Here is a 23,995-nt window from a genome sequence, read left to right on the forward strand (position 1 = left end):
CTTTTGGTGAATATTCTTTACATTCCCTAGTAAACAACCAAACAAACCATGCAATTAATTGCTTTGATAAAAAATTAATGAGTAACACCAACTAATTGCTTTTTAAAAATATTGTGATTAGTAATGGGAACAAATGACTCCAAAGAAGTGACTTTCCAAGCTTTGTGGAACCTAATGGGTGGAAGCAAACTTTCCTGTCCATTCCATCCCACAATAGTCCTCCAGCGACCAATGACTCAGGGCCCTTCCACACAACCCTATTTCCCAGAATATCAAAGCAGAAAATCTCACATTATCTGAATGTGGACTCAGATAACCCAGTTCAAAGCAGATACAGTAGAGTCTCACTTATTCAAGCTAAACGGGCCGGCAGAAGCTTGGATAAGTGAATATCTTGGATAATAAGGAGTGATTAAGGAAAAGCCTATTAAACATCAAATTAGGTTATGATTTTACAAATTAAGCACCAAAACATCATGTTATGCAACACATTTGACAGAAAAGTAGTTCAATACGCAGTAATGTTATGTTGTAATTACTGTATTTACAAATTTAGCACCAAAATATCACGATATATTGAAAACATTGACTACCAAAATGGCTTGGATTATCCAGAGGCTTGGATAAGCGAGGCTTGGATTAGTGAGACTCTACTGTATTGTGGGATTTTCTGTCTTGATATTCAGGAACACAGGGCTATGTGGAAGGCCCCCCCAAATTCTCTTCCCATCTCATCTCATCCCATCCCATCCCATCTCAAGTACTTCCCTCTGTAGTCTCTCTCTTAAAATCATTATAGCATGAAGAGGATATAATGAATATCAAGATAGAAATAAGTCCTACTATAGCTTTATTATCTTTATTATTATATAACTGTTGAAAAAAGAGGTAAAAGATGTGATATCAAATTTATTAACAATAGCAAGACTGCTGATAGCAAGAAACTGGAAAAGAGGAATAAATATACAAATAGAAGAGTGGTATAAAGAAGTATGGAAATGGGCAATAAATGATAAGCTGATATGTAAATTAAAAGTTAAAAGGAGAAATGTAGGATGATGTATGGAGAAAATTTATTGAAAGAGGATTTAAGAAGGATGGAAAATTACCTCCACAAGAAGAAATGAAATTTTGGACAGATGATGTGTAAAAGAAATGGCTCGGGGGGAGGGGAGCACAGTGGTATGTGATAGAAAATATATGTAAGCGTGAAAATAACAGTTGATGTAAAAAATGTATTGTAGATTGTATTGAATATTGAATATTATGGGTCTGCTGTGTAACAAATGATGTATAACAAATGTTTTAATCACAGCTGGCCCTAGGTATTTTTCAAGTGTAGGCGAACAGAATTTTGGCGCCCCCCCCAAAAAACAATCATTGAAAAATAAAGGTGTTGGATAAGCAAAAATGTTTGATAATAAGGAGAGATTAAGGAAAAGCCTATTAAACATCAAATTACATTAAGATTTTACAAACTAAGCACTAAAACATCATGTTTTACAACAAATCCACAAGAAAAGCAGTTCAATACCTTGCGGAGGCAGGCCGCAGGAGACAGGAGTTGCCTCGATGGCGCCCCCAACAAAATGGCGCCACAGGCAACTGCCTAGTTGGCCTGGTGGTTGAACCGCCTCTGGTTTTAATAAGTATTATTTAAAATGGTTATAGGATGTAGTGCGAATAGCATGGAATTCTCAGCTGTTTGCAGAGATAGGACATTTCTGCACATTTTCACAAGTTTGGTGAGCTTTCTGTGTGATTTCAGGACAAATATTTCTTGAAAAGGTTTGGAGATTCTGGGCAGTCACGAAGTGGGGGTCTAGGAGCTGCATGTGGACTACAAGTCAAATGTTGTCCACCCATGACAAAATGTTACTCGAGCCTAGAGCAAGACCATTTAAATGAATAGTTAGTTGTGACTAACACGTTTGATTTATTTTATTGGGTATGCTCTAGGGAGGATTAACAACACAGGATTAAGCTCAAAGAGTTTGGGAGGAGGGGGATGTTGAATTGTACAAAACCTGAGGAGGATTCTTCCAAATCTAGCAGAGTGCACTCTATGAGTGATGTCCTTGGCTTATTTTTAAATGCACCTCTCTTCCTTCTGTCATTCATGTAATCCCAATCGTGACAGTTTCCTGATCTTTTGAGCAGCTTTTTCCTGGGTACTTGATGGGCTGCTATGAAGAGGAGCAGGCAAAAAGGTTGACTTCTGCCAATAATTGGTGCCTTAAATCTCATCCACTGGCCATATGGATAGGACGAGGAGGACATAGTCCCAACATATTGTCTCAAAGCTGTGGTGTGGAGCTTTGTTTGCTGACTAAATTACATTTTAATTGGGTTTGCAGTGAAGATGACACTGAAGTTTATACTGAATAAGTACCAATTTAAACCATAGAGTTCTGCAAACACTTAGTCTGATTGCTTTTCCTGATCCTTATGCCCCCACAATACTTGACAGCCTAACTTTGGAGGGGCTAGGCAGGAATCTAATAGGAAAAAAATCTCTGGATGTTTTGGAATTGCAGTGTAATGAGTGGGGTGAAACTTCAGCACAGCAAGGTTACATATTGTCGCAGAAAATTTAAACATACTTTTCAGGGGAAGTTCAATGGGTAACAAAAATGCAATACTAATTGTTAGCTTAATTTAAAGCTCTTTTTCTCTACTCAGCTTTTACAGATTAAAAATAGTGTTGACTTCTTTCAAAGCTACTTGTTAAAGTTTTTTTTCAGTGCATTCACAGGTCAAAGATGCAAAAGTGTTCAATTTTCCCGATGCAGAAAGACTGCAACCCAGAGAATATCATTTCCTAATATTCGGATATATTAGGAAATGGAGGATCTGCTGACCACTTCTATTAATTCCTGTCCCGGTCCTTTTAGTCCTACTCTTGCTCTGTCTGCAGTAGAACAGAAATAGAGCAGACAAATTGATTCCTTTGGGTGGCTACCTGGTGACCCCATCTAAGTCAGCTCCATTTACTTTGATAGCATCATCTTGGTGCTTTGCTTTCAATGCTTACAATAGTGTAGTTGCTTTTTGACTGGGGTGGTCAACTATCAGGTGCTAAAGTATGTCCATCCCATCCCCACAGCTTTCCTTAAATCCTCTCGAGGTGCTGTTGGTGGGGGGGGGGGGGGGTGCTGTATCTCCTTTTCCTTGCCACACTGGCTATCAACCAGGGCAGGCAACCCTTTTGCACTAAAGAATACAGTTAGAGAGAAGCAACAAAGGGAAAAAAACATTATTTTATTCCTCTTGTTCACTTCTCAAATGACCTATTTACAACAATATGAACACAGGGCCAGCCCATGATATTCTACTCCCTGAGATAAATGGGAAGATGCCAGTTGAAAGTTCCTTCCATCCTGACAGTGCTTTAGCATCCTCTGCTACAGGACATGTTAAACCTTTTGCAGTTGTGACCCCTTTTTGCCTGAGAAATATTTATGCAACACTAAATACGTAGGTATATAAAATAGATATACAAATCAATCATTTACTGATAATGAAGGGCCGGGCTGTGGCGCGGGCCGGGCAGTGGCGCAGGCTGGTGAGCAGCCTGCTGCAATAAATCACTCTGACCATGAGGTCATGAGTTCGAGGCCAGCCCGTGGTGGGGCGAGCACCCGTCAATTAAAAAATAAAAAATAGCCCCTGCTCGTTGCTGACCCAGCAACCCGAAAGATAGTTGCATCTATCAAGTAAGAAATAAGGTACCACTTATAAAGTGGGGAGGCAAATTTAACTAATTTACGACATTGAAATGAGGAAGTGCCGTCACAGTGGATGATGAAGCAGCTGCTCCCCCCGTGGCCAGAATTGAACATCCCCTCAGGAGAAGGTTAAATTGCCTCTGTGTCTGTCTCTGTCCTGTTCTATGTGTATGGCATTGAATGTTTGCCTTATATGCGTACAATGTGATCCGCCCTGAGTCCCCTTTGGGGTGAGAAGGGCGGAATATAAATACAGTAAATAAATAAATAAATGAACCATAAAGAAATTTATTTTAAAATAATTATTTGGTATACATATAATTTTACTATTTATTAAAGAGGAAAGAAAATTTGCAGGGAACTCTGGCATGGGCTGGTCCATGAGGTCACAAAAAGTCAGAGAAGCGGCCAAAGGAATAAACAATGCTTGTTTGTTTTTTAAATACAGTAGAGTCTCACTTATCCAACACTCGCTTATCCAACGTTCTGGATTATCCAACGCATTTTTGTAGTCAATGTTTTTGATATATCATGATATTTTGATGCTAAATTCATAAATACAGTAATTACTACATAGCATTACTGCATATTGAACTACTTTTTCTGCCAAATTTGTTGTCTAACATGATGTTTTGGTGCTTCATTTGTAAAATCATAACCTAATTTGATGTTTAATAGGCTTTTCCTTAATGCCTCCTTATTATCCAATATATTCGCTTATCCAACATTCTGCCGGCCCGTTTATGTTGGATAAGTAAGACTCTACTGTAATCAATTAAATCTAGGCTGAATATTTGCTACTGTAGGATATAGACATCTTCAACATTTTTCATGCCATGCTGGCCTAATTGCTTTGCAGCCTCAAGTGGCATCTGAAGCATTTGCTGCATGTAGTTGTTAACAGATTCATGTAATTGTCGAAGGCTTTCATGGCCGGGATCACAGGGTTGTTGTATGTCTTTCGGGCTGTGTGGCCATGTTCCAGAAATATAGGGGCTATATAGTCTATAAGTCTGTGTTACAGGTCTCACGTGTACTCCACTACTGAAGAACTGATTTCACCAAATGCCTCACTTCAGAAAACTATACAAGCATGAATTTATGCCTGAACAAATTATCAAGCACAATTAACTTCATGAACTGTCAAGATTCTTACCTGATAATGATCAGAGGAATGAAATACACCAGGAAAGCGACTGTGGTCATATAAGGGATCCAGTAAGAATCATCTGGCCAAACAGCCCAACACTGCACCTCCCCATTGGACAGTTGCCGCTTCCCAAATATGATGAGAGTTGGAATTGAAAACAAGAAAGAGAGGCCCCAAGCAATCACAATGAGAATTTTCGCTTGCCTTTCTGTGTCAAAAATAAGAAAATTAGTCTTAATACATATATAGCTTATAGAAAGAACAATTTGGGAGATAAACAATATTCAATGAGAGACCAGTGATTGACCAGGTGAGAAGAATTGAAAAGAGAAATTTAGTTGGTTGTACTCTCTGGAATAGGGAGCCCCAGTGGCGAAGTGTGTTAAAGTGCTGAGCTGCTGAACTTGCAGACCGAAAGGTCCCAGGTTCAAATCCCGGGAGCAGAGTGAGCGGCCGCTGTTAGCTCCAGCTCCTGCCAACCTAGCAGTTCGAAAACATGCAAATGTGAGTAGATCAATAGGTACCGCTCCTGTGGGAAGGTAAGGGCGCTCCATGCAGTCATGCTGGCCACATGACCTTGGAGGTGTCTATGGACAACGCCGGCTCTTCGGCTTAGAAATGGAGATGAGCACCAACCCCCAGAGTCAGACATGACTGGACTTAACGTCAGGGGAAACCTTTACCTTTACTACTCTCTGGAATAAGAATGGCTTATTGTCATTTATTTTCAGATCAGAAGTAATTAGGGATGAATTACCAAATGTTTTATTATAAAAGATTAAAAGTAATTGGGGGACTGTGTCAAGTGCTGTAGTTCTGAAAGATCTCATTGTGAATTTCCGTGAGGTGTTTTCCAGATTTCAGATGAAGACATGTTAGTCCGTCACCACGGATTATATTTATTTTATTCCATTCCTGCTGACATAGGAAACACACTTAAGAACACTTGGTGGCTTTTTTTTTCTTTTGGCAAAGAAGGGAGATTTAGTTCTGTGACAGAACTTAAATTGTCTTTGCATGCAAGATTCAACCCACACATATTTAATTAAAATTATTTCTGGTTGCAGAATAGAAGCAAGCCTTCAGTGAAGATCTGGTGCCAGTCTATGGCATCTAATGGTGAATTCCAGGGAACCTGAGGCTACACTGGGGATCAGCACTCCTATCCCTTGCTTTAGAAATCTGCAAATACACCCTATTTTTGGGGGGGGGGGGGAATCCTTAAGTGCCACCTTGAGCTGAGGAGTGCATCAAATGATCTGCAGCAAGTGACAGAACCTTTCTTTTTAATCAGGATGTGGGAACTTGCTTTTGTATTGCATCTCCCATTAACTATTCTGGCTACAGGTTATTTTATTGTATTTATTTATTGCATTCTTTGGATCTGTTTCTATACACACACACACACACATTCCCTAATAGAACAATGGCATATTGGGGCCAGGCTGTGGCACAGGCTGGTGAGCAGCCTGCTGCAATTAATCACTCTGACCATGAGGTCATGAGTTCGAGGCCAGCCCGTGGCAGGGTGAGCACCCATCAATTAAAAAAATAAAAAATAGCCCCTGCTCATTGCTGACCTAGCAACCCAAAAGATAGTTGCATCTATCAAGTAGGAAATAAGGTACCACATATAAAAGTGGGGAGGCAAATTTAACTAATTTATGACGTTGGAATGAGGAAGTGCCGTCAAAGTGGATGATGAAGCAGCTGCTCCCCCCTGTGGCCAGAATCGAACATCCCCTCAGGAGAAGGTTAAATTGCCTCTGCGTCTGTCTCTGTTCTATGTGTATATGGGCATTGAATGTTTGCCCTATATGTATATAATGTGATCCGCCCTGAGTCCCCTTTGGGGTGAGAAGGGCAGAATATAAATACTGCAACTAAATAAATAAATAAATATTGAAGAAACTGGGATTATAATGGCAGCTGGTATGCTCCCCCAGTTCAGATGTACATTGTATTTTACAGTGTTGCAGAATTCTCTGATATTCCTAATTTGCTTTTACTTTAGATTTAGATCTTAATAATTTTTCAATTTTACACTTTTTCCTAAGTTCAGGGTATTTTTCTTTAACGTGGCTCTATCTTACTTTGGCCTTATGGTCAAATTTCCCTACACCAGCAAGGTTGGAACAACATTCAAAAGGAGGCCATCTTTGCAGATGGTTCTAGTGGAATCTGAGGTTTATTTATTTATTTCCTACATTTATATACCGCTTTTCCTCCCTAAAGGAACTCAAAGCTGTTTCCAACATTATAAAGGCAAAATTCAATACCTTACAGAACGTAAAAGAGAGGCAAACACAAGAGACAGGACAAATATTGGGGATTGTGGATAGTGGAGCACTAGGATTCCCGGCTGAGAAATCAAAATGCCCCTCTAGGCTTTAATAAAATATTGCCAAAACAGTCAAAGTGTAATCATTTCACCTAATTTTAGTCATATAATTGATAGGGCTGTGCAAAAAATCTGATGCGATTGTAAGTCATAAGTGCTTCAGCAAATCCATAGTTACGACCCGATTTACAAAGTTAGAGCTGCCCCACCCAATGCAAACGAATCAAAATAACAATTTACAAAGTTTTCATAAGAAATTTGTTAATTTGTGTAAGTCTCAGTGAGTGAGCTTGGTTTTCAATGGAAACAAACTCTCCTGGGCAGTAGGGTAGCCAGGATTTTGATTCGAGGGGGGGAGGGCTGAGTCTGGGTGAGACAGGATCTACCCTAGCAAACCTTTTGTATTGTTATCCCAATACCCCCATGCATATGGGATATATTGAGCATGGTGATCAGATCATGATATGAATATACATAACAGTTTAAATAATACATGTAAGGCCTTCTCGTGGACAGCCCTGAGAATTTCGGGGGAGGGGGCTGAAGCCCCTCAAGCCCCCCCCCGATACATGCCTGCTCCTGAGTGCCAAATCCAAAATTGAGGGAGAAGGAAAGAGAGGAGGCAGAGCCTCAGCGAAGGAAGGCGATCGAGGGTAGTGCAGGAGCTCAATTTGTCTGTTCTCGAATGCTTTTGTGTGCACCATGCAGTAGCTTTTGATTTTTAGTTTGCTAGCACCTTAGGATTTCTTTTAGGATCATTTTACCAGCAGCCAGACTGTGGTTTACTGCTGCCACAGCTTAGGATCCTTTCAGAATCATTTTTCTTTCCGTGTGTTCAAGTGGGGATTCCATTTAGGATTCATTCTGGATGGGTTTCTGTTTTCTTCCCTTTGGATTTCTTTAATTTAAAATTGAAGTCCCCTTCCAGGGGGAGAAGGGCAGAATACAAATATGTGTAAATAATTCTACAAACTGCTTTCTTTATTTTCTACTCTATTTTAATTTTAGTCTACCAGTCAACCTGTTCCTTTCACCTGCCATATTTTGAGGCAATTGTTGTACTATCAAGTACCAACTGCAACTACCAACCTCTTTCTTTGCTTTCCTTTTCCATATTAAAAATATAATTGTGATGTCTCAGGGACCTTTGGCCATCATAGATCAAACTGAAAGAGGATTTGGGCTTTTTCCATTCCAGATGTCCCCTGTTAACATTTTCATGCCAGAGCCAATTAGGGACGCCCTTGAAACAGAGTCTGGTTCCCCGGAAAGTTTGATAGGAAGGCTTTTCTCAAAACACATCGCTCCCATAAGCAGTTTCTAAGGCCAAGCACGAGATTAGTGGAGAGATACGATTGTGATTAAACCGTTTCCCTTGGGAAGTTTCGGGGAGGCAAGCATCTGGTACGATGTTGAAACAGCTTCGTTCTCTGGGAAGATTTGGGGAGTTAAACACCTGTTGGGGGGAGCTCTTGAACTTCCATAAAAGTTCTGCACTGAGCTTTCCCAACGTGACTATTCATAGAAGAACATCGACTCTTGTTCCTGAGCTTCGAAGTGGCCCTCCGGTGCGCTTACTCTTGAGTAGACCGGGAGTTGCGTTCCACTCCTTGTCAAGTTTGGACTGCGTTTCAGATCCACCACGAAATACCTTGCCTAGCCTTGAATCCTTGTTCTGGACTTTACTTCAAGAATCTCCCTGTGAAACCTTGCTCTTTCCCCTCTCAAACTTCCAAAGAGTTTGAGTGTGTTTTGGTTATTTGGATTATAGACTTTGGACTCTAATACTGGACATATAACTTCATTATATTGGACTAATTTTGATCTTCTCTAAAAGGTCAACTGCTGGACTATATACTCTGCTCATTTTTGTTTAGAACTTTTACTGCTTTAATAAAGATATTAGATTGTTTATTGGCCTCCGTGTTGGTTTCCAGTGTTCGCGCTGCTTAGGGGTGTTACAATAATATTGGTTCAAAAGTATAATTCAGTTCTACAAAGTGCAATAGTCTTGTAAGGTTTTTAAAAAGAAATTCAGGCAAAATTTTAAAAAAATACTCTAAAAGTTGTTAGATGTGCAAATCTTTCTGAAACTTGGGGGGAATGATGCCCTGGTTATATTGTGTCATTTTAGAGAAATTTGAGGAGACAACTCTTGTAGTTTTCTTTAAAAATGTTCATAAAAAGGTCAAAAATTTCCCAAAACTCAGCAGACGAACAAAACTTTCTGAAACTTGGGAGACTTACAGTGTTAAATGTGTGCTATAATTGTAGCATGTTTCATCCAGATATCCCAAAAATGAGGGAGAAAGAGCCGTAGAAGTTTCCCCATTGGCGCAAATGAGGGAAATAACAAAACAAAATAATAACAAAAATGTTGGAACTTCGTATTAGAAACAAAATGGATCCCTTATGATTGTTTAGAAACATGAAACAAAACTGGTGTCACCCATATTTCATAATTAGAAACTGAATGGATTTGGGCGTTTCACACACCTCTATTAATTGGCCCCAGCAGAATAGAATAGCATGGAGGAGGAACTAGAGCAGCATTCCACAATGCAATATTTTGTTTTAAGTCCAATGAGAACTGTGAATAATTTCATTATCGTGGATGGAATCCTGGCCATGCTCAATATTTCATGAATGCAAATTTCAGACTCTAACTAATTACAATTGTTAAATTCCACTGGGGATGTCTTTCATTTTATTAACTTTTTGATTCTTAATTGGTTTTTCTCACAGTTGCAGAAAGATCTTCAGTATTCTATCAAAGGATCGTCTGGCATTTATGTAGTAATTATAATAAAAAGCCAGAGGCCAACACTATTGCCATTTAAAAGACAACTAGGGAGCTTGAATGAATCAATTGCAATACATTATTCATAACAAAAAGATTGTTTGAACACAGTGAAAAGTTATCTATTAAAAGGAGACTATTTGTGAGAAAAGAAAATAGCTTGATTGCTGGGAAGTCATTAAAATTTCTTACCTCCTTGAAAGAATTTCATTGGATAAACTATGGCGTGATATCGGTCTATGCTTAGTGATACCAGAACATAGGTGGAAGCATAAAGCAGTACAACCTAGACCAAAAAGAAAAAAGTCATTTTTGTTACAGTGAAAGAGTAAAACATGCCTGGAAATTCTTTTCTTCTTTTGTTTATAGGTATTTAAGCATGAATGAGTAATCATGTATTGTTTAATCTGGAAGCAAAAATAATTCAGTTGTGCATGGGCAACTCATGGACCAATTGGAGGTGGGGGCTACTTCCCCAACCATTTGTAGGGAGTCACATTCCACTTGCTCTATGAGTTATCACTGAAGTACAATATTGGAACCAGGCCTTGCAGGGTTAAATCATCAGGAATTATTGATCAACAGGGATAATTACTAGGCTTGCTCAAATAATTCGATTTTCCCGTTACCCGTTATTAATTCGTTATTTTCGTTTGTTTTGAAGCAATATAGAACCTTGGTTGTCCACACGTCTGGATATCGCGGTTTCGAATCGCGAGAGGCCGTTTTTTCTTATTTCTTCGTTTTTTTCGTTAAGAAAAAAAAGCTTTTGCAAATCACCCAAACTCCTTTCCTTTTGCCCCTCAGCCAATGGGAGGCTCAGCCAATGGGAGGGGGCGAGGGGGAAGGAGGCCGAGGAGGAGGAGGAAGACGGAGGGGGGAAATGGCCGCCGCCGCCGCCTCGCCTCAGCTCAGGCCTGGAGAGACCGAGAGGGGCCCGGCGGTGAGGAGGAAGAGGCCCGGGATGCGAGGGGGTGTGGGCCAGGCCCGTCCTCGGCTGCTCCCAGGGGCCCAGATTCGCACCCTCCCTCCCCCCAATACAGGTCTCCAGTCCATACCACGCTACATGAACTTGAATGGATACTGTGGTTGTGTTGTGTCGAAAGCTTTCATGGCCGGGATCACACTGTTGTGGTATGTATTCCGGGCTCTATGGCCATGTGCCAGAAGCATTCTCTCCTGACGTTTCACCCACATCTGTGGCAGACATAGAGGTTTTGACGTCTGTGCGAAGCTAGGCAAGTGGGGTTTATATATCTGTGGAAGGTCCAGGGTGGGAGAAAGAACTCTTGTCTGTGGGAGGCAAGTGTGAATGTTGCAATTGGTCACCTTGATTAGCATTGAATAGCCTTGCAGCTTCAAAGCCTGGCTGCTTCCTACCTGGGGGAATCCTTTGTTGGGAGGTATTAGCTGGCCCTGATTGTTTCCTGTCTGGAATTCCCATTTTCTGGGTGTTTCTGGGAAGGTAATGGCACTCCATGTAGTCATGCCGGCCACATGACCTTGGAGGTGTCTATGGACAACACTGGCTCTTGGGCTTAGAAATGGAGATGAGCACCAACCCCCAGAGTCAGACATGACTGGACTTAACGTCAAGGGATACCTTTACCTTTACCTACACACACACACACACACACACACACACACACACAAGCAGGGACTATATATATATATATACACAATATATATCACACACACACCAATTTAACAAAGTTTCAGCCACAAAAACAAAGTTTCTGAAGTAGAACAATGATTTTCACAGTAAAGACAACCCAATTTAACAGGAAATAAGACTTTCAAACCAGGAACAGATTTCTGCAATTATTAAAAAATGGTTTATTATAAAAGCTATGAAAATTTGCCAAAAATCAGAGGATAAGGGAAACGTTCCACATTTTGGTGAGCTATCAGTGTTAAATGTGTTCTACCACTGTACCAAGTTTGAAGAAGATCACTCAAAAAATGAGGGCGGGAGAGCCCCCTAAGTCCCCCCCTTCGGGCTGTTTTTGGGCCACCGTGCATGCGCGTCCGCCATTAACGTATTAATTTAGAAAATAACGAATTTTCATTAATTTTGAAAAATTTTGGGGGCCAAATTCATTATTAGCAACAAAAACGAAAAACTGCCCCCTCTAGTTTTGAAACGAGTTTAGAATCAAATTTTTCATGGATCGATCAAGCCTAATAATTACACCATTTGCCACCTTCCTGATTCTTCTTAGCCCCCCAGGTTCCATGTCAAATGCAACTGATGGATTTTATGGACTCTTCTTAAGATCATCACCATAAGGACTACAGTACTACAAGGACTATTCATCAATCAAAGCACAAAATCAGACAGGGGAATTGAATCCTTCAGTATTTTGGGTTTTTTATGGCCTTTATGTTTTGCATTCCCTTCCCTATTTTTTATTCCATCTCCTCCCCACCCCCAAGACAGAATGGTTTCACTTTTTCATAATAGAAAAATCATTAATTTAAGAAAAAGAACATCACAACATGCTGAGAGACATTTATTTACTACCTGAAAATAGCGAACAATTCGGCAGACAAGATCAGGAGCCATGAAATCCCCAGTGAAGCGCCAAATTATATCCGTCATTATATTTATAAGGCCAGTGAAGCAATCTGTTAGAAATATAAAAAGACACAAAGGAAGACAAATATATAACTGCTCTTATGTCAATGTATATCCTAACTCTATTCCCTTCCCACTTGCAGATGTGGAGTACAGGTTGCCAAGGGGCTGTCATGAAGCTCTTGATATAAGTAGTATTCACATTATAAGAAGTACAAAAGGGGATAAAGGGCTGTCTGAAAACTTGTCTCTGCACATTACTTACAAACATGAGCACATCAGCCTTATGGTTGTCTTCAAAGTTCCATTTGTCATCATAAGACTGTATGAATATAACTATGTTGCCCTGGAATTAAAGCCTCATGGACCTCATAAAATAACGTGGTGGGACGGATTCAGCCTGCAGGCCTTGTGTTTGCACATATTTTGGCCATGATTTCTGGTTGAAATTCAGAAGGCAACAGAATACCGTATATACTCGAAGATAAGCAGAGTTTTTCAGCGCTTATTTATGAGCTGAAAAAGCCTCCCCTGGCTTATATTCGGGTCAAGGTCAAGCCAGCAGCCAGAGCCTGGAGGCCACAGTATGTTTTCTTTTCCAAAACCTCCCTCCTCTGCTTCTCCTCCCAGGCTGGTTATCTTATATTTTTTTTGAGAGAGAGACAGAGAAGAAGCGAATGTTTTCAAAAGCGAAAGGAGAGTGTGAGAGAAACCCTTGCAAGCCAGATTGCATGGGCAGAAGGGGAAGAAAAAAATATATTCTTGCAAATTTGCATGATTCATTGCTGTTATTATTACTACTACTACTACTACTACTACTACTACTATTGCAAGAACATTTTAGTCCAAAGGGAGGGAAGGAGGGAAAAGAGAGCAACAGAAGGTGTGTATTTCTTTTTATTCCTAAGGAAACAAAAATGAGGTGGGTTTTTTTGGGAGGGGAAGAGAAGTTTTAAAAAACCTTTTCTGGCTACTTTTAGAGTTTGAAAAAGGGAGAAAGAAAAGAGGTGGGAAAGGGCAGGAGAAAAGAGGCCAAAGTTGTTTTTAGGGGGACTTTGCTTACATTTCTTCCTTGGGTAAATGCATGCCCCAAAGCTTCTAAATATTTATATAGATGTTCCCCCTAAAAATACATTAATATATGAATTTTCCCCTCATATGTTTACAGGTCTTTGCAAATCCTATGTAAATATAGATAACTAGAGATTTCCATGTACCTGTATATCTGTTCCTATATGTATACATTAATTTTATATATGAATTTTATATGAATTTTACCCTCACATGTTTGCAAGTGCAGAGGGAAAATGCACGTGTGCACGCACACACACACACACACACACACACATGTCTAGATAGATATAAACATTGATAAATCGGGCTTGGAAATATTGCAGGAGGAAAATGCACATAGAGAGAGGATTTGCAAAGGTTTCAGGGGGAAATACACATGTGAAATTAGAATATATAATGATAGATCTATATCTAGCTCTGCATTGTTTATGTAGGCATTATATGTTTGCCTGTTACTATGTTGGAAGCTGGCCTGAGTCCCCAGGGGGAGAGAGATAGGGCAGGGTACAAATGAACCTGCTGTTGTTGATGATTGGGGATTGAACCTGGGACCTTTCGGTCTCCAGCTCAGTGCTTTAACACACTTCGCCACCGGGGTTCCTTAAACAGGGTAGAAACCCAATAATTTCTTTCCTTTAAAAATATTTGGTTTTTTTTAAAAAAAATACTACATACAGGAAGGAAAAAAGAGGGTTTTAAACAAATAATTAAGAATAAAATATTTAAAAATTTCAAAATATTGCAGTACAGCAAATAGAAGCTACAGAGATCCCCTTCTTTCCCTCACCCGCAAAGCCCCGCATGTGCTCCCCTGCCAAACCCACCCCACCCCTTCACCTTTTGTTTCATCCGAAAATGGGGTTTTTCATTTTGTGGCATCCAAATGAATGGTACGAAACAAATACCCGAATAAAACAAATGGAACAAATACTGTGCATACCTCTAGTGACAAGTCAATTCTTCTCTAAAACTCCACTTGCTTCCCATGAAAGGATAAAGTAACTAGCAACACTAGCTCAAGAGCTGCATTCATTCCACATTGTAGATACAGTAGAGTCTCACTTATCCAACATAAACGGGCCGGCAGAATGTGGGATAAGCGAATATGTTGGATAATAAGGAGGGATTAAGGAAAAGCCTATTAAACATCAAATTAGGTTATGATTATACATATTAAGCACCAAAACATCATGTTATACAACAAATTTGACAGAAAAAGTAGTTCAATACACAGTAATGTTATGTTGCAATTACTGTATTTACAAATTTAGCTCAAAATATCACAATGTATTGAAAACATTGACTACAAAAATGGCTTGGATAATCCAGAACGTTGGATAAGCGAGTGTTGGATAAGTGAGACTCTACTGTACTACCAAAGATTTGGATTTTTAGACAGAGAAAAATGTAAAGCTCTTGGACAGCCCATAAATATTGTACAGGTAAGAATTTGTTCAATAGGTATGATCCTGAATATATAAAGCTCTTATTATGTCTAAGCCTTTTCCAAAAAAAAAAAAAAAAGTTCAACAGTCCAAAGTGTTATACTGACAACAAAACTGCTGTTCATCTGTTTTTGTTTTGTTCAAGGTTGGTCAAATTCACAAGCTTAATTTTCTTTTTAAAAAATATGGTTTCTACTAATGCTGAGAGAACTGTATTGTTGTGCAAAATATTTATCTTTGTTCTGGCTAGGGAGGGGGTGGGGGAAGTGACAATTTGATTTATTTTTAGTTTCAAGGAATACAAGATATGTCATTTCTAGGCCAGTCGTTAAAGAATTTTTTGCCATTCAGAAACATACAGAACTGCTCAAGATGAAGTGGCAGGCCTAGGAGCTAATTAATTTTGCTTGACACAAGATTGGGCCAACTGACTCAAATAAAGTGGACTGTGTCTCCTATAGAGATTATTCTAGAGGCAGTAACAACAGCACGAGGTCATGGATGTAGTCTTCCATAACTCCTATCACCGAGACTGGTTCAAAAATGTTTTGCTGCTGGTGGGACTTGTCTGCTACCATTACTGCTACCCACCTATCACTATCCAATTCCAGGCTGATTTTGGAATCTTTTCCAAGAGAGCAACAAGAAAAATGAAATTATACTTTATATCTAACAACCTGATTAGATGGGGTAAATTTCAGTGGCAACGCTGGTTCCTTTTTAGTTTTGCGATGGAGCCTACTGACTTTCATCCTACAGCGTACAGCTACTTCCGGCAGGGCTCCATCACAAAACTAAAGAGGAATCGATGTATGCCACCACCGTAGCAACATGGGTGGCTTCCTGTGTTACATTGGGATCAATGGGCAGAAGCTGGGTCGCAGATGCTTCCTGCCATGGGATGAGGTAAGCTGGAAGTCGTGCAATGCGGGGTGTGGGGTGATGGGTTCCCCATGCCCCACAGTGGGCACCACTGGTTTTGTCATGATCCGTGGCAATTCTGGTAGCACATATGATAAGGTTCTAAAATTCAGACCTACAGTGTCCATTCTTCACTGCTCAGCATCCACACCTTAAAGCAATTCCCTCTCAGTAGTAGAGCCAGTCCTGTAACTTATTGTGAAGGGACATTAGCATTATTCTCAACTTTTATGCTAGACCTATGACTTGGGTCTGAATCCAACACTAGTCAGTTATAACTAGTCAAATGCAGTTTGAATAGTGATTCCAGAAGATGGTCCTGTTTCAAAAGAAACATCCCACAGAACCAGATGCATACAGAAAAATTTGTATCAACATACATCTCTGTGAACAAAGCCCGACAAATTTGAGTTTTTCTACCCAGTGTTTTTATGTAATTATTTCCAACAATGAACTCAAAGGCAACAGAAATATAGCCAAAAGAGACCCACTGAAAAAGAAAAGGAAGTGAAGGTAAATACCAAGCTTATGTTAATGTACAATCGCTCAAGTAGGTAATGGTGCTCTCTTAATCTTCGATATATATAAAAGGGTAATGAAATTTCGGCCTAGGACAAAACAACAAAACTACACATCTCAGAAACACTAAACTTGGCAGCACAACCCCTCATCCATGCCTCTACGTTCATACAACAAAAATAAAATAAAAATAAAATCCTAATCAGAGGGAGAGGAATAATTGTTTTTTATCCAATTGCTGCCAGTTAAAATGCTAAGCTCTGCCCTCTTGGTCTCCTAGCAACCCACGCAGCCCAGGGGACAGGCAGTTAGGCCTCACTTAGGCCTCTTCCCCACTGCCTATAAAATACAGATTATCAGATTTGAACTGGATTATATGGCAGTGTAGACTCAAGGCCCTTCCACACAGCTATATAACCCATTTATAATCTTATATTATCTGCTTTGGACTGGATTATCTTGACTCCACACTGCCATATGATCCAGTGTGCAGTCGTACACAACTGGACTTAATGTCAGGAGAAAACCTTTACCCTTTACCTTAACTACCACCAATTCCTCAATACTTTATTTCCCATACCACCATACTTTGCCACAGCAACGCATGGCCGGGCACAGCTAGTATTTTATATTAATACTTAAACAAGTGATTCTGAAAAGATACTTTGTTCCCTAACAGCATGATCTGACTTCACTCAAATATTAGAAACAATTTGTCCTTACAACACAGCTTGGAAATGATACCTTTTTGGATGACAACTCCTGGAATGACCAGTCAGCACAGTCATGACTTACCATAGTTCTGGCTGTGGTTGGGAGATTTGGGGAGTTATAGTTCACAAAAATAATTTATCGTGTTCATCTTTATAAACTAAATAGATGATCTGTCAGGTAAAATACTAGGCTAGCATATGTACTGCAAGAATATTTCATGTGGAGGTGTCAAAACATTTCCCATATACTTGCTTCCTAATGAAATTACCCATTTTTCTGAAACTTCCACACTGGGAAATAACTGTTTGAGACAAGGAAAGCAACCCATGACAGAAATAAAAAGGGGCTCTTAATAATCTGTCATGGAGATTTCCTGACACTACTTAAAATGGTCAAGGTCAAACCATAACTACAGTAACTCCTTTGCATTATGATACCGCGTTGGAAGATGCTAAGAAAAATGCTTGGATTTAAACTGAAACCAGTGGACTGGCCAAATTAAATTCCAATCGAATTTATTTTTATCTTTACACAGAAAGATTATTCAGCAGTACAGCTCTCGGTGATCTTGTAATGACTTAGGAAAGGGAGAGAAAGAAAAACAGTTCCCAAAGTACCTGAAATATTTATCATATCCAATGTATTTTAGAATTATAATACTTCCTCTCGATTGTTCTCTTCTTTTCTTCCTCTAAATCTACTATTCTGAATTCTATTTTTTTTTCTGATTTTTGCAATGGAAGAGAGAGCAGGAACCATCTTCTTCCCTTCAAGTTAGGAAAATGTGACACTAACACTCTTCTATGTCATGCCCTTCAAGTGAGCCCTTCAAAGTTGCTCACTTGATGCAAATCTGGCAAATAAATCTTGACTATAGTGAGAAAGCCAGTTGTGTATTCTCATTTCAATAAACGGTTGCTAACTGCCATGAACCTGGCTTCAAGATATGGTGGCCTTACAAATGAGACACCTCCAAGTCACCCTCTCAGCGACAACTCTCAAGGCTGTGGCTTCCTTGGCTGAGTCTATCCATCTGGAATGCAATCTTCCTTCCTTCCTTCCTACTCTCTTTTACTTTACAAAGTGTTATTGACTTTTTAAGTGAATCATGTCTTCTTATCATATGTCCAAAGTTCAACAGTCTCAGTTTCCTCATCTTAGATTCTACGAATTCAGAACCCATTTATAGGCAGTCTCCAAGAGATGAACAAAATATATTTAATTGTTTTTAACTGATTTTATGTATTGTTGATTGTTTTTCTATAGGAATCTAAATTGTGCCAGTGTTGTAAGCCGCCCTGAGTCCCTTCAGGTGAGAAGGGCGGGATATAAATATTGGAAATAAATAAATATTGGAAATAAATATTCTGTAGGTAAGCCTTCGGTGTTTGTTTTGCTGTCTGTGCCCCTGATCAGAAGATTTCACCTCACTTTCTGTCCCTGTGAGAATTGGATTTTGAAAAAATTGACTTGTGGAAAAAAAGATTAGCGAGAAAGCTTCATTGGAGGCACCTTTTCCCCATGATCACTCTTTCAGGAATGAATTTCCCTTCCTAGGGGTAGATTTCTCTCACTTCCTGTTGTCTCACCCTCATTTGTAACTACAATTTGTTTGTAAGTCAGATGTTTGTAACACGGAGACTGCCTGTATTTGTCTTTTTAGTAGCCCACAGGAGGAACAGAATGTTTCCCCAACACCACATTGCAAATGGGTTGATGCTATTCTTAGAAACTTTGACAATTATATATCGAGATCAGAAATATGATGGCTTGAACCATTCTAACTTTTGTATTCAATGAAATATCTTTACACTTGAGGATCTTGTCTAATTTCTTCATAGCTGCCCTTCCAAGTCCTTGCCTTTTTCTGGTTTCTTGACTGCAGTCTCCATTCTGATTCATGATGGAACCAAGGTATGGGAAGTCTTGAATCATTTAATAAATTAATACATTAACTGGATGAAGGCTTAATTAAGAAGATGTATAAGTTTCCCTTAGACTAGTGGTTCTCAACCTGTGGGTCCCCAGATGTTTTGGCCTTCAACTCCCAGAAATCCTAACAGCTGGTAAACTGTCTGGGATTTCTGGGAGCTGTAGGCCAAAACACCTAGGAATTCACAGGTTGAGAACCACTGCCTTAGACCAACACTATATTGTAATCTGTGATCCTAAATATGATGTGATTTTCTTTATGGATAGATCTCCTTAAACATATGATAAGTGAGATTCTTATGCAAACATAGTTATGAGTCAATTCTCTACTTAAAATTATTATCACTTATTTCTGGACATAGACATATGGAGCATTTGTGAAAAATGAGTGGAGAATCAGTAAAGAAACAGGCAGGTGCATGGAGACAGAGATCTCTATGAGAAGGTTAAATTACAAAAAGCTTGATTAGCATATTAGTTCTTTTGCCTCTGATGGCATGGACTACTGGTAACTTTAAGGCCTAATTTACATAAGATCCACCTATAAAATGTATTGACTCAGACACCTTTTATTTAGGCTGGTAGAGCTACAGAGCTCTACACTTTTGACTCATCTAATTGGATGCAAAGGTATACCCAATCTACTTTCCATACCACTGCTTTCATCTCATACATTTTTTAATGAAATCTAATGGAACTCAGAAACAGAGTTAAAAATTGTGAAGCAAAGATATGTTTGATGTTCCTGACACATTGAAGTACAGCAACAAAATGGTCCATGAATACAAATTCTTTCAGAGTATGCTTAGTGATGCTTTGTGTCTTGATATCACTTCCCTCCAGCCTGGCAGGAACAGAACACCAAGATCCATCCTCATATTCTCCACGGAATTAAATACTCGTTTAGTTCAAATTGTCTCTTCTGTCTGCTTGTAGCACAAAATGATAGCTTTTTAGGGAATCTGTCATTATATCACACTGACTGTTCTTTTAAATGAAGAAAACTTTTAGTAGCTTTAATATCTTCATATTCCAAGAGCTACTTTCTGTTACTTTCTAACTTTGATCAGTTATTTATCCCCAGTGTTGTTAAATCAACTGTCGGAATTTTAGAGAGTAAGTTGAAGACCTATGGTATCACTTCCCACAAGCTGAGCCACTCAATGTTTAAAAAATGAATTTTAATCTCATGTTCTATGTTTATTGTATTCTACTCTTTTTTCTGTATATTTTTAATAAATGTATTTCATAGAAATATGTTTTAATATACCGTATGTATTTTACATGATGTTTTCTGGTGTGTTTTTAACTATTTTGTGCCTTGCCTCCAGCCACAAGGAGAGTAGGGTAAGAGAAATAATAATAATAATAATAATAATAATAATAATAATAATAATAATAATAATAGAGCTGACAACTGGCACAACAAAGCATTGCATGGGCAGTTCCTTGACAAAATTGAAGGAAAAGTTGATAAGGAGAAGGCCTGGCTATGGCTCACTAAGAGGGAGACAGAAGGCCTGATTCTATAAGCCCAGGAGCAAGCAATCAGAACAAATGCAATTAAGGCCAAAATTGAAAAATCAGCTAATGACACAAAATGCAGACTCTGCAAGGAAGTTGACGAAACCATTGATCATATCCTCAGCTGCTGTAAGAAAATTGCACAGACAGACTACAAACAGAGGCACAACTACATGGCCCAAATGATTCATTGGAATTTATGTCACAAGTACCGTCTGCCAGTAGTAAAGAACTGGTGAGATCATAAACCTGAAAAAGTCGTGGAAAATGAACACGCAAAAATACTGTGAGACTTTTGAATCCAGGCTGACAAAGTTTTGGAACACAATACACCAGACCTCACAGTTGTGGAAAAGAAAAAAGTCTGGATTATTGATATCAGGTGACAGTCGAATTGACGAAAAACAGCAAGAAAAATTCATCAGGATCTCAAAATCGAACTGCAAAGGCTCTGGCATAAACGAGTACAGGTGGTCCCAGTGGTAATTGGTGCACTGGGTGCCGTGCTAAAAGATCTCAGCCAGCATTTGAAACCAATAAACACTGACAAAATGACAATCTGTCAACTGCAAAAGGCTACCTTATTGGGATCTGCACGCAACATCCGAAAATGCATCACACAGTACTAAACGCTTGAGAAGTGTTTGACTTGTGATTTTGTGATACAAAATCCAGCATATATATCTCGTTTGCTGTGTCATACTCTGTCTTTGTGTGTATAATAATAATAATAATAATAATAATAATAATAATAATAATAGACCCAAGGTTGCATGGAAGAAGCCCTTCAATGTATATGTTTAAACAGAGGTTGAATGACTGTTATGGATGGATTCCTGATTTGGCAGGTGTTTAGGCCTTCAGGCTCTGTGATTCTATGACTCTGTGAAGCACTGGATTATTTTTAATCAGCAGAAATGATGATAATATCTGTCATACCCATGGCTTCAGCCTATACTGCTCCCTAGGAACTTAACTATACCTTTCAATAGGTCGGTGGGAGTGAATTATTTTATGGTAAGCTTAGATTTCTTGAATTCCATGGTTTTGAATTGTCTACTTTTGGGAAGGGGAAATTAAATCTACCAGAACTGGATCAACACAAGTACTTGCATTTCTTGTATTCTTGTAGAAGCTATGGCTATGACAACTGTCCCTCTGAATGTTAAAATTTACCACTCTAACTTATCTTCAGACAATCGATGAAGAAATGAAACTCATCTTTCTTCAGTATGATCACTCAGAAAAAGGAAGCACTGATAAAGCCTGCCTTTCATTAGAAACTGTCTTTTGATGTCTGTTTTATAGTGAAACAATGGCATTCTCCTTGAGCAGTAATGCTTCATCTACCAATGGTACATAACAGGAATATAGTTGTCTTGACTGCTATGGCAAGAGAGAACATGCCTCCACTATTGGACTGTTTTCAGTATATCAGAAACATGAATGTTTGGCCAACTCCATGAATGAGATTCAGGCTTTATGCCATCTTATACTCATTGACTTAGTCACATGAATGAGCTGTCATTGAATATGACTGTCAGTAAAAAAAAAAAAGGTAATTAAACCAAAGGCAAAAAACTCAATGTGGGATTGTCACTGTCAGAGAATAAGCACAGAATTCTGACACGAGCTTGACCTAACTTAAAAGTATACAAATCTGCTTGTTGCCAAGGTTTTAGAAATAAGCATGGATGGAAATATGACATCAATAGCAGAAATGCCTTGTGATTGTTGTTATGAGGAAGTGGCATCTGGAGAACATTTTTCTATTTCTGTGAAAGAAGCACATTTTTACAAAGTTAAAGGAAGTGTAAAATACAGAAGGCACTATCTATAATATTGCCAAAGTATGAGATACCTCACAGACAGAAAAGCATACAGAAATATCATTTAATAGGTACTCTATTGTTATGAGGAAGTGGCACCTGAAGTACTTTTGTCTATTCTGTGAAAGAAGCACATTTGAACTAAGTGAGTTGAGAACAAAGTGTAAAATGAGAAACACATTATGTCTAATATCAAAAAGGTATAAAGTACCTCTCTGGCAGAAAAGCATATAGAACTACAGTATCATTTAATAGATGCCCTGTGTGAGAAGACCTTGCTACTTATGAGAACGAGGAAGAACATCATTCACAAATATTAGAGAACCTCAAAGCTTCCAGAGGTCAGTACTCCATTTCCAAAACTCACTGGTTTGTTTTTCATCCACTCATTTTGATATACAGACTGTTTTTACAGCCTTTTTAACATCCTATCATTTCTTCATTGATATGACAGAGCTAAAATAATGAAATAGTAGGATGCATCTACACCAGTGGTTACCAACCGTTTTTTGACCAGGGCCCACTTGACCAGGAACCACTTTGACCAGGGACCACTCTCCAACATTATTACCAAAAGGATTACAAATCAGTTTTGGTCAACTTTAGATTCAGTTTGGTTATTTGGGGTGCTGATTCAGAAATTTGCATTGGATAGACCACATTAGTTCAAGTTTCTGATACAGAACATATGCCACCCAGCAGGTGGGAAGCGTGGCCGTGCGATGTAGCAGGCAGGCCGTGGCCTCCCGCGCCATGCACCCTGACCCTGCCTCCCGCGTCACACACCCTGACCCTGCCTCTTGCGCTGAAGATGGGCCCAGTGCGGGCCAGAAGAAGAGGTAGGCCTTCCTGGAGAGCTCGCTCACCACCAAACAGGCCTTCCTGTTCAGCAGCGAGCGAGCCCATGGTCCCCGTCGGGGGGGGGGCACCTCGATGGCGCCCCCGGGGACCGTGTGCCCGAAGCGGGGGCTTCAATGGCCTCCATGTTGGGCTGGGCCTGCCTTGGCCCATAGGTTGGAGACCACTGAACTACTAATTCTATAGTGCAGAGACATTCAAAATTCTTTCAGTGATAGTAATACCTTCAACATTGAACACAACAGAGTGTTCCTAATACTGGATGCAAAGGAAACCACTTTTCTATGTTCTATATAGTCAAAACAACTGTAGACAAAGGACCTAATCCAATAAGGTCAATATGAATGCCACATGATGGGTTCTCCTGCTGTATTGAAAGCCACACAAGCCAGTGAGATGTGGTTGTACATTTAAAAGAAGTCAATTTATATTTTCTCAAACTACAAAGGACAGGGTTGTGGATTCCCCTCCATGATGCTGGACCACAGTAGCATCCAATGTTTGTTTTAGAGTGGTGTGTCTCCGCATCCAACTCCATAAGATACGATAGGTTGCTTTCAAGACTACCATCATTTTAATATT

At 39.4% G+C, this 23,995-nt stretch overlaps 1 protein-coding gene across 2 annotated transcripts in view; it reads right to left on the reverse strand.

The window, feature by feature from the left end:
• The window catches only part of npsr1 (neuropeptide S receptor 1), a 122,161-nt gene that overhangs the window by 21,270 nt on the left and 76,896 nt on the right, over positions 1–23,995 (reverse strand). For both annotated transcript variants that reach the window (XM_062984360.1, XM_062984361.1), the window contains exons 3-5: positions 12,544–12,647; positions 10,212–10,305; positions 4,885–5,086 (exon numbers count right to left, since the gene is read on the reverse strand). In XM_062984360.1, coding sequence (XP_062840430.1) covers positions 4,885–5,086; positions 10,212–10,305; positions 12,544–12,647 — 400 coding nt within the window. The remainder of the gene's footprint in view (positions 1–4,884; positions 5,087–10,211; positions 10,306–12,543; positions 12,648–23,995) is intronic.

This window comes from Anolis carolinensis, chromosome 6 (assembly GCF_035594765.1).
Source record: "Anolis carolinensis isolate JA03-04 chromosome 6, rAnoCar3.1.pri, whole genome shotgun sequence".
In the NCBI taxonomy this organism is placed as follows: domain Eukaryota; kingdom Metazoa; phylum Chordata; class Lepidosauria; order Squamata; family Dactyloidae; genus Anolis; species Anolis carolinensis.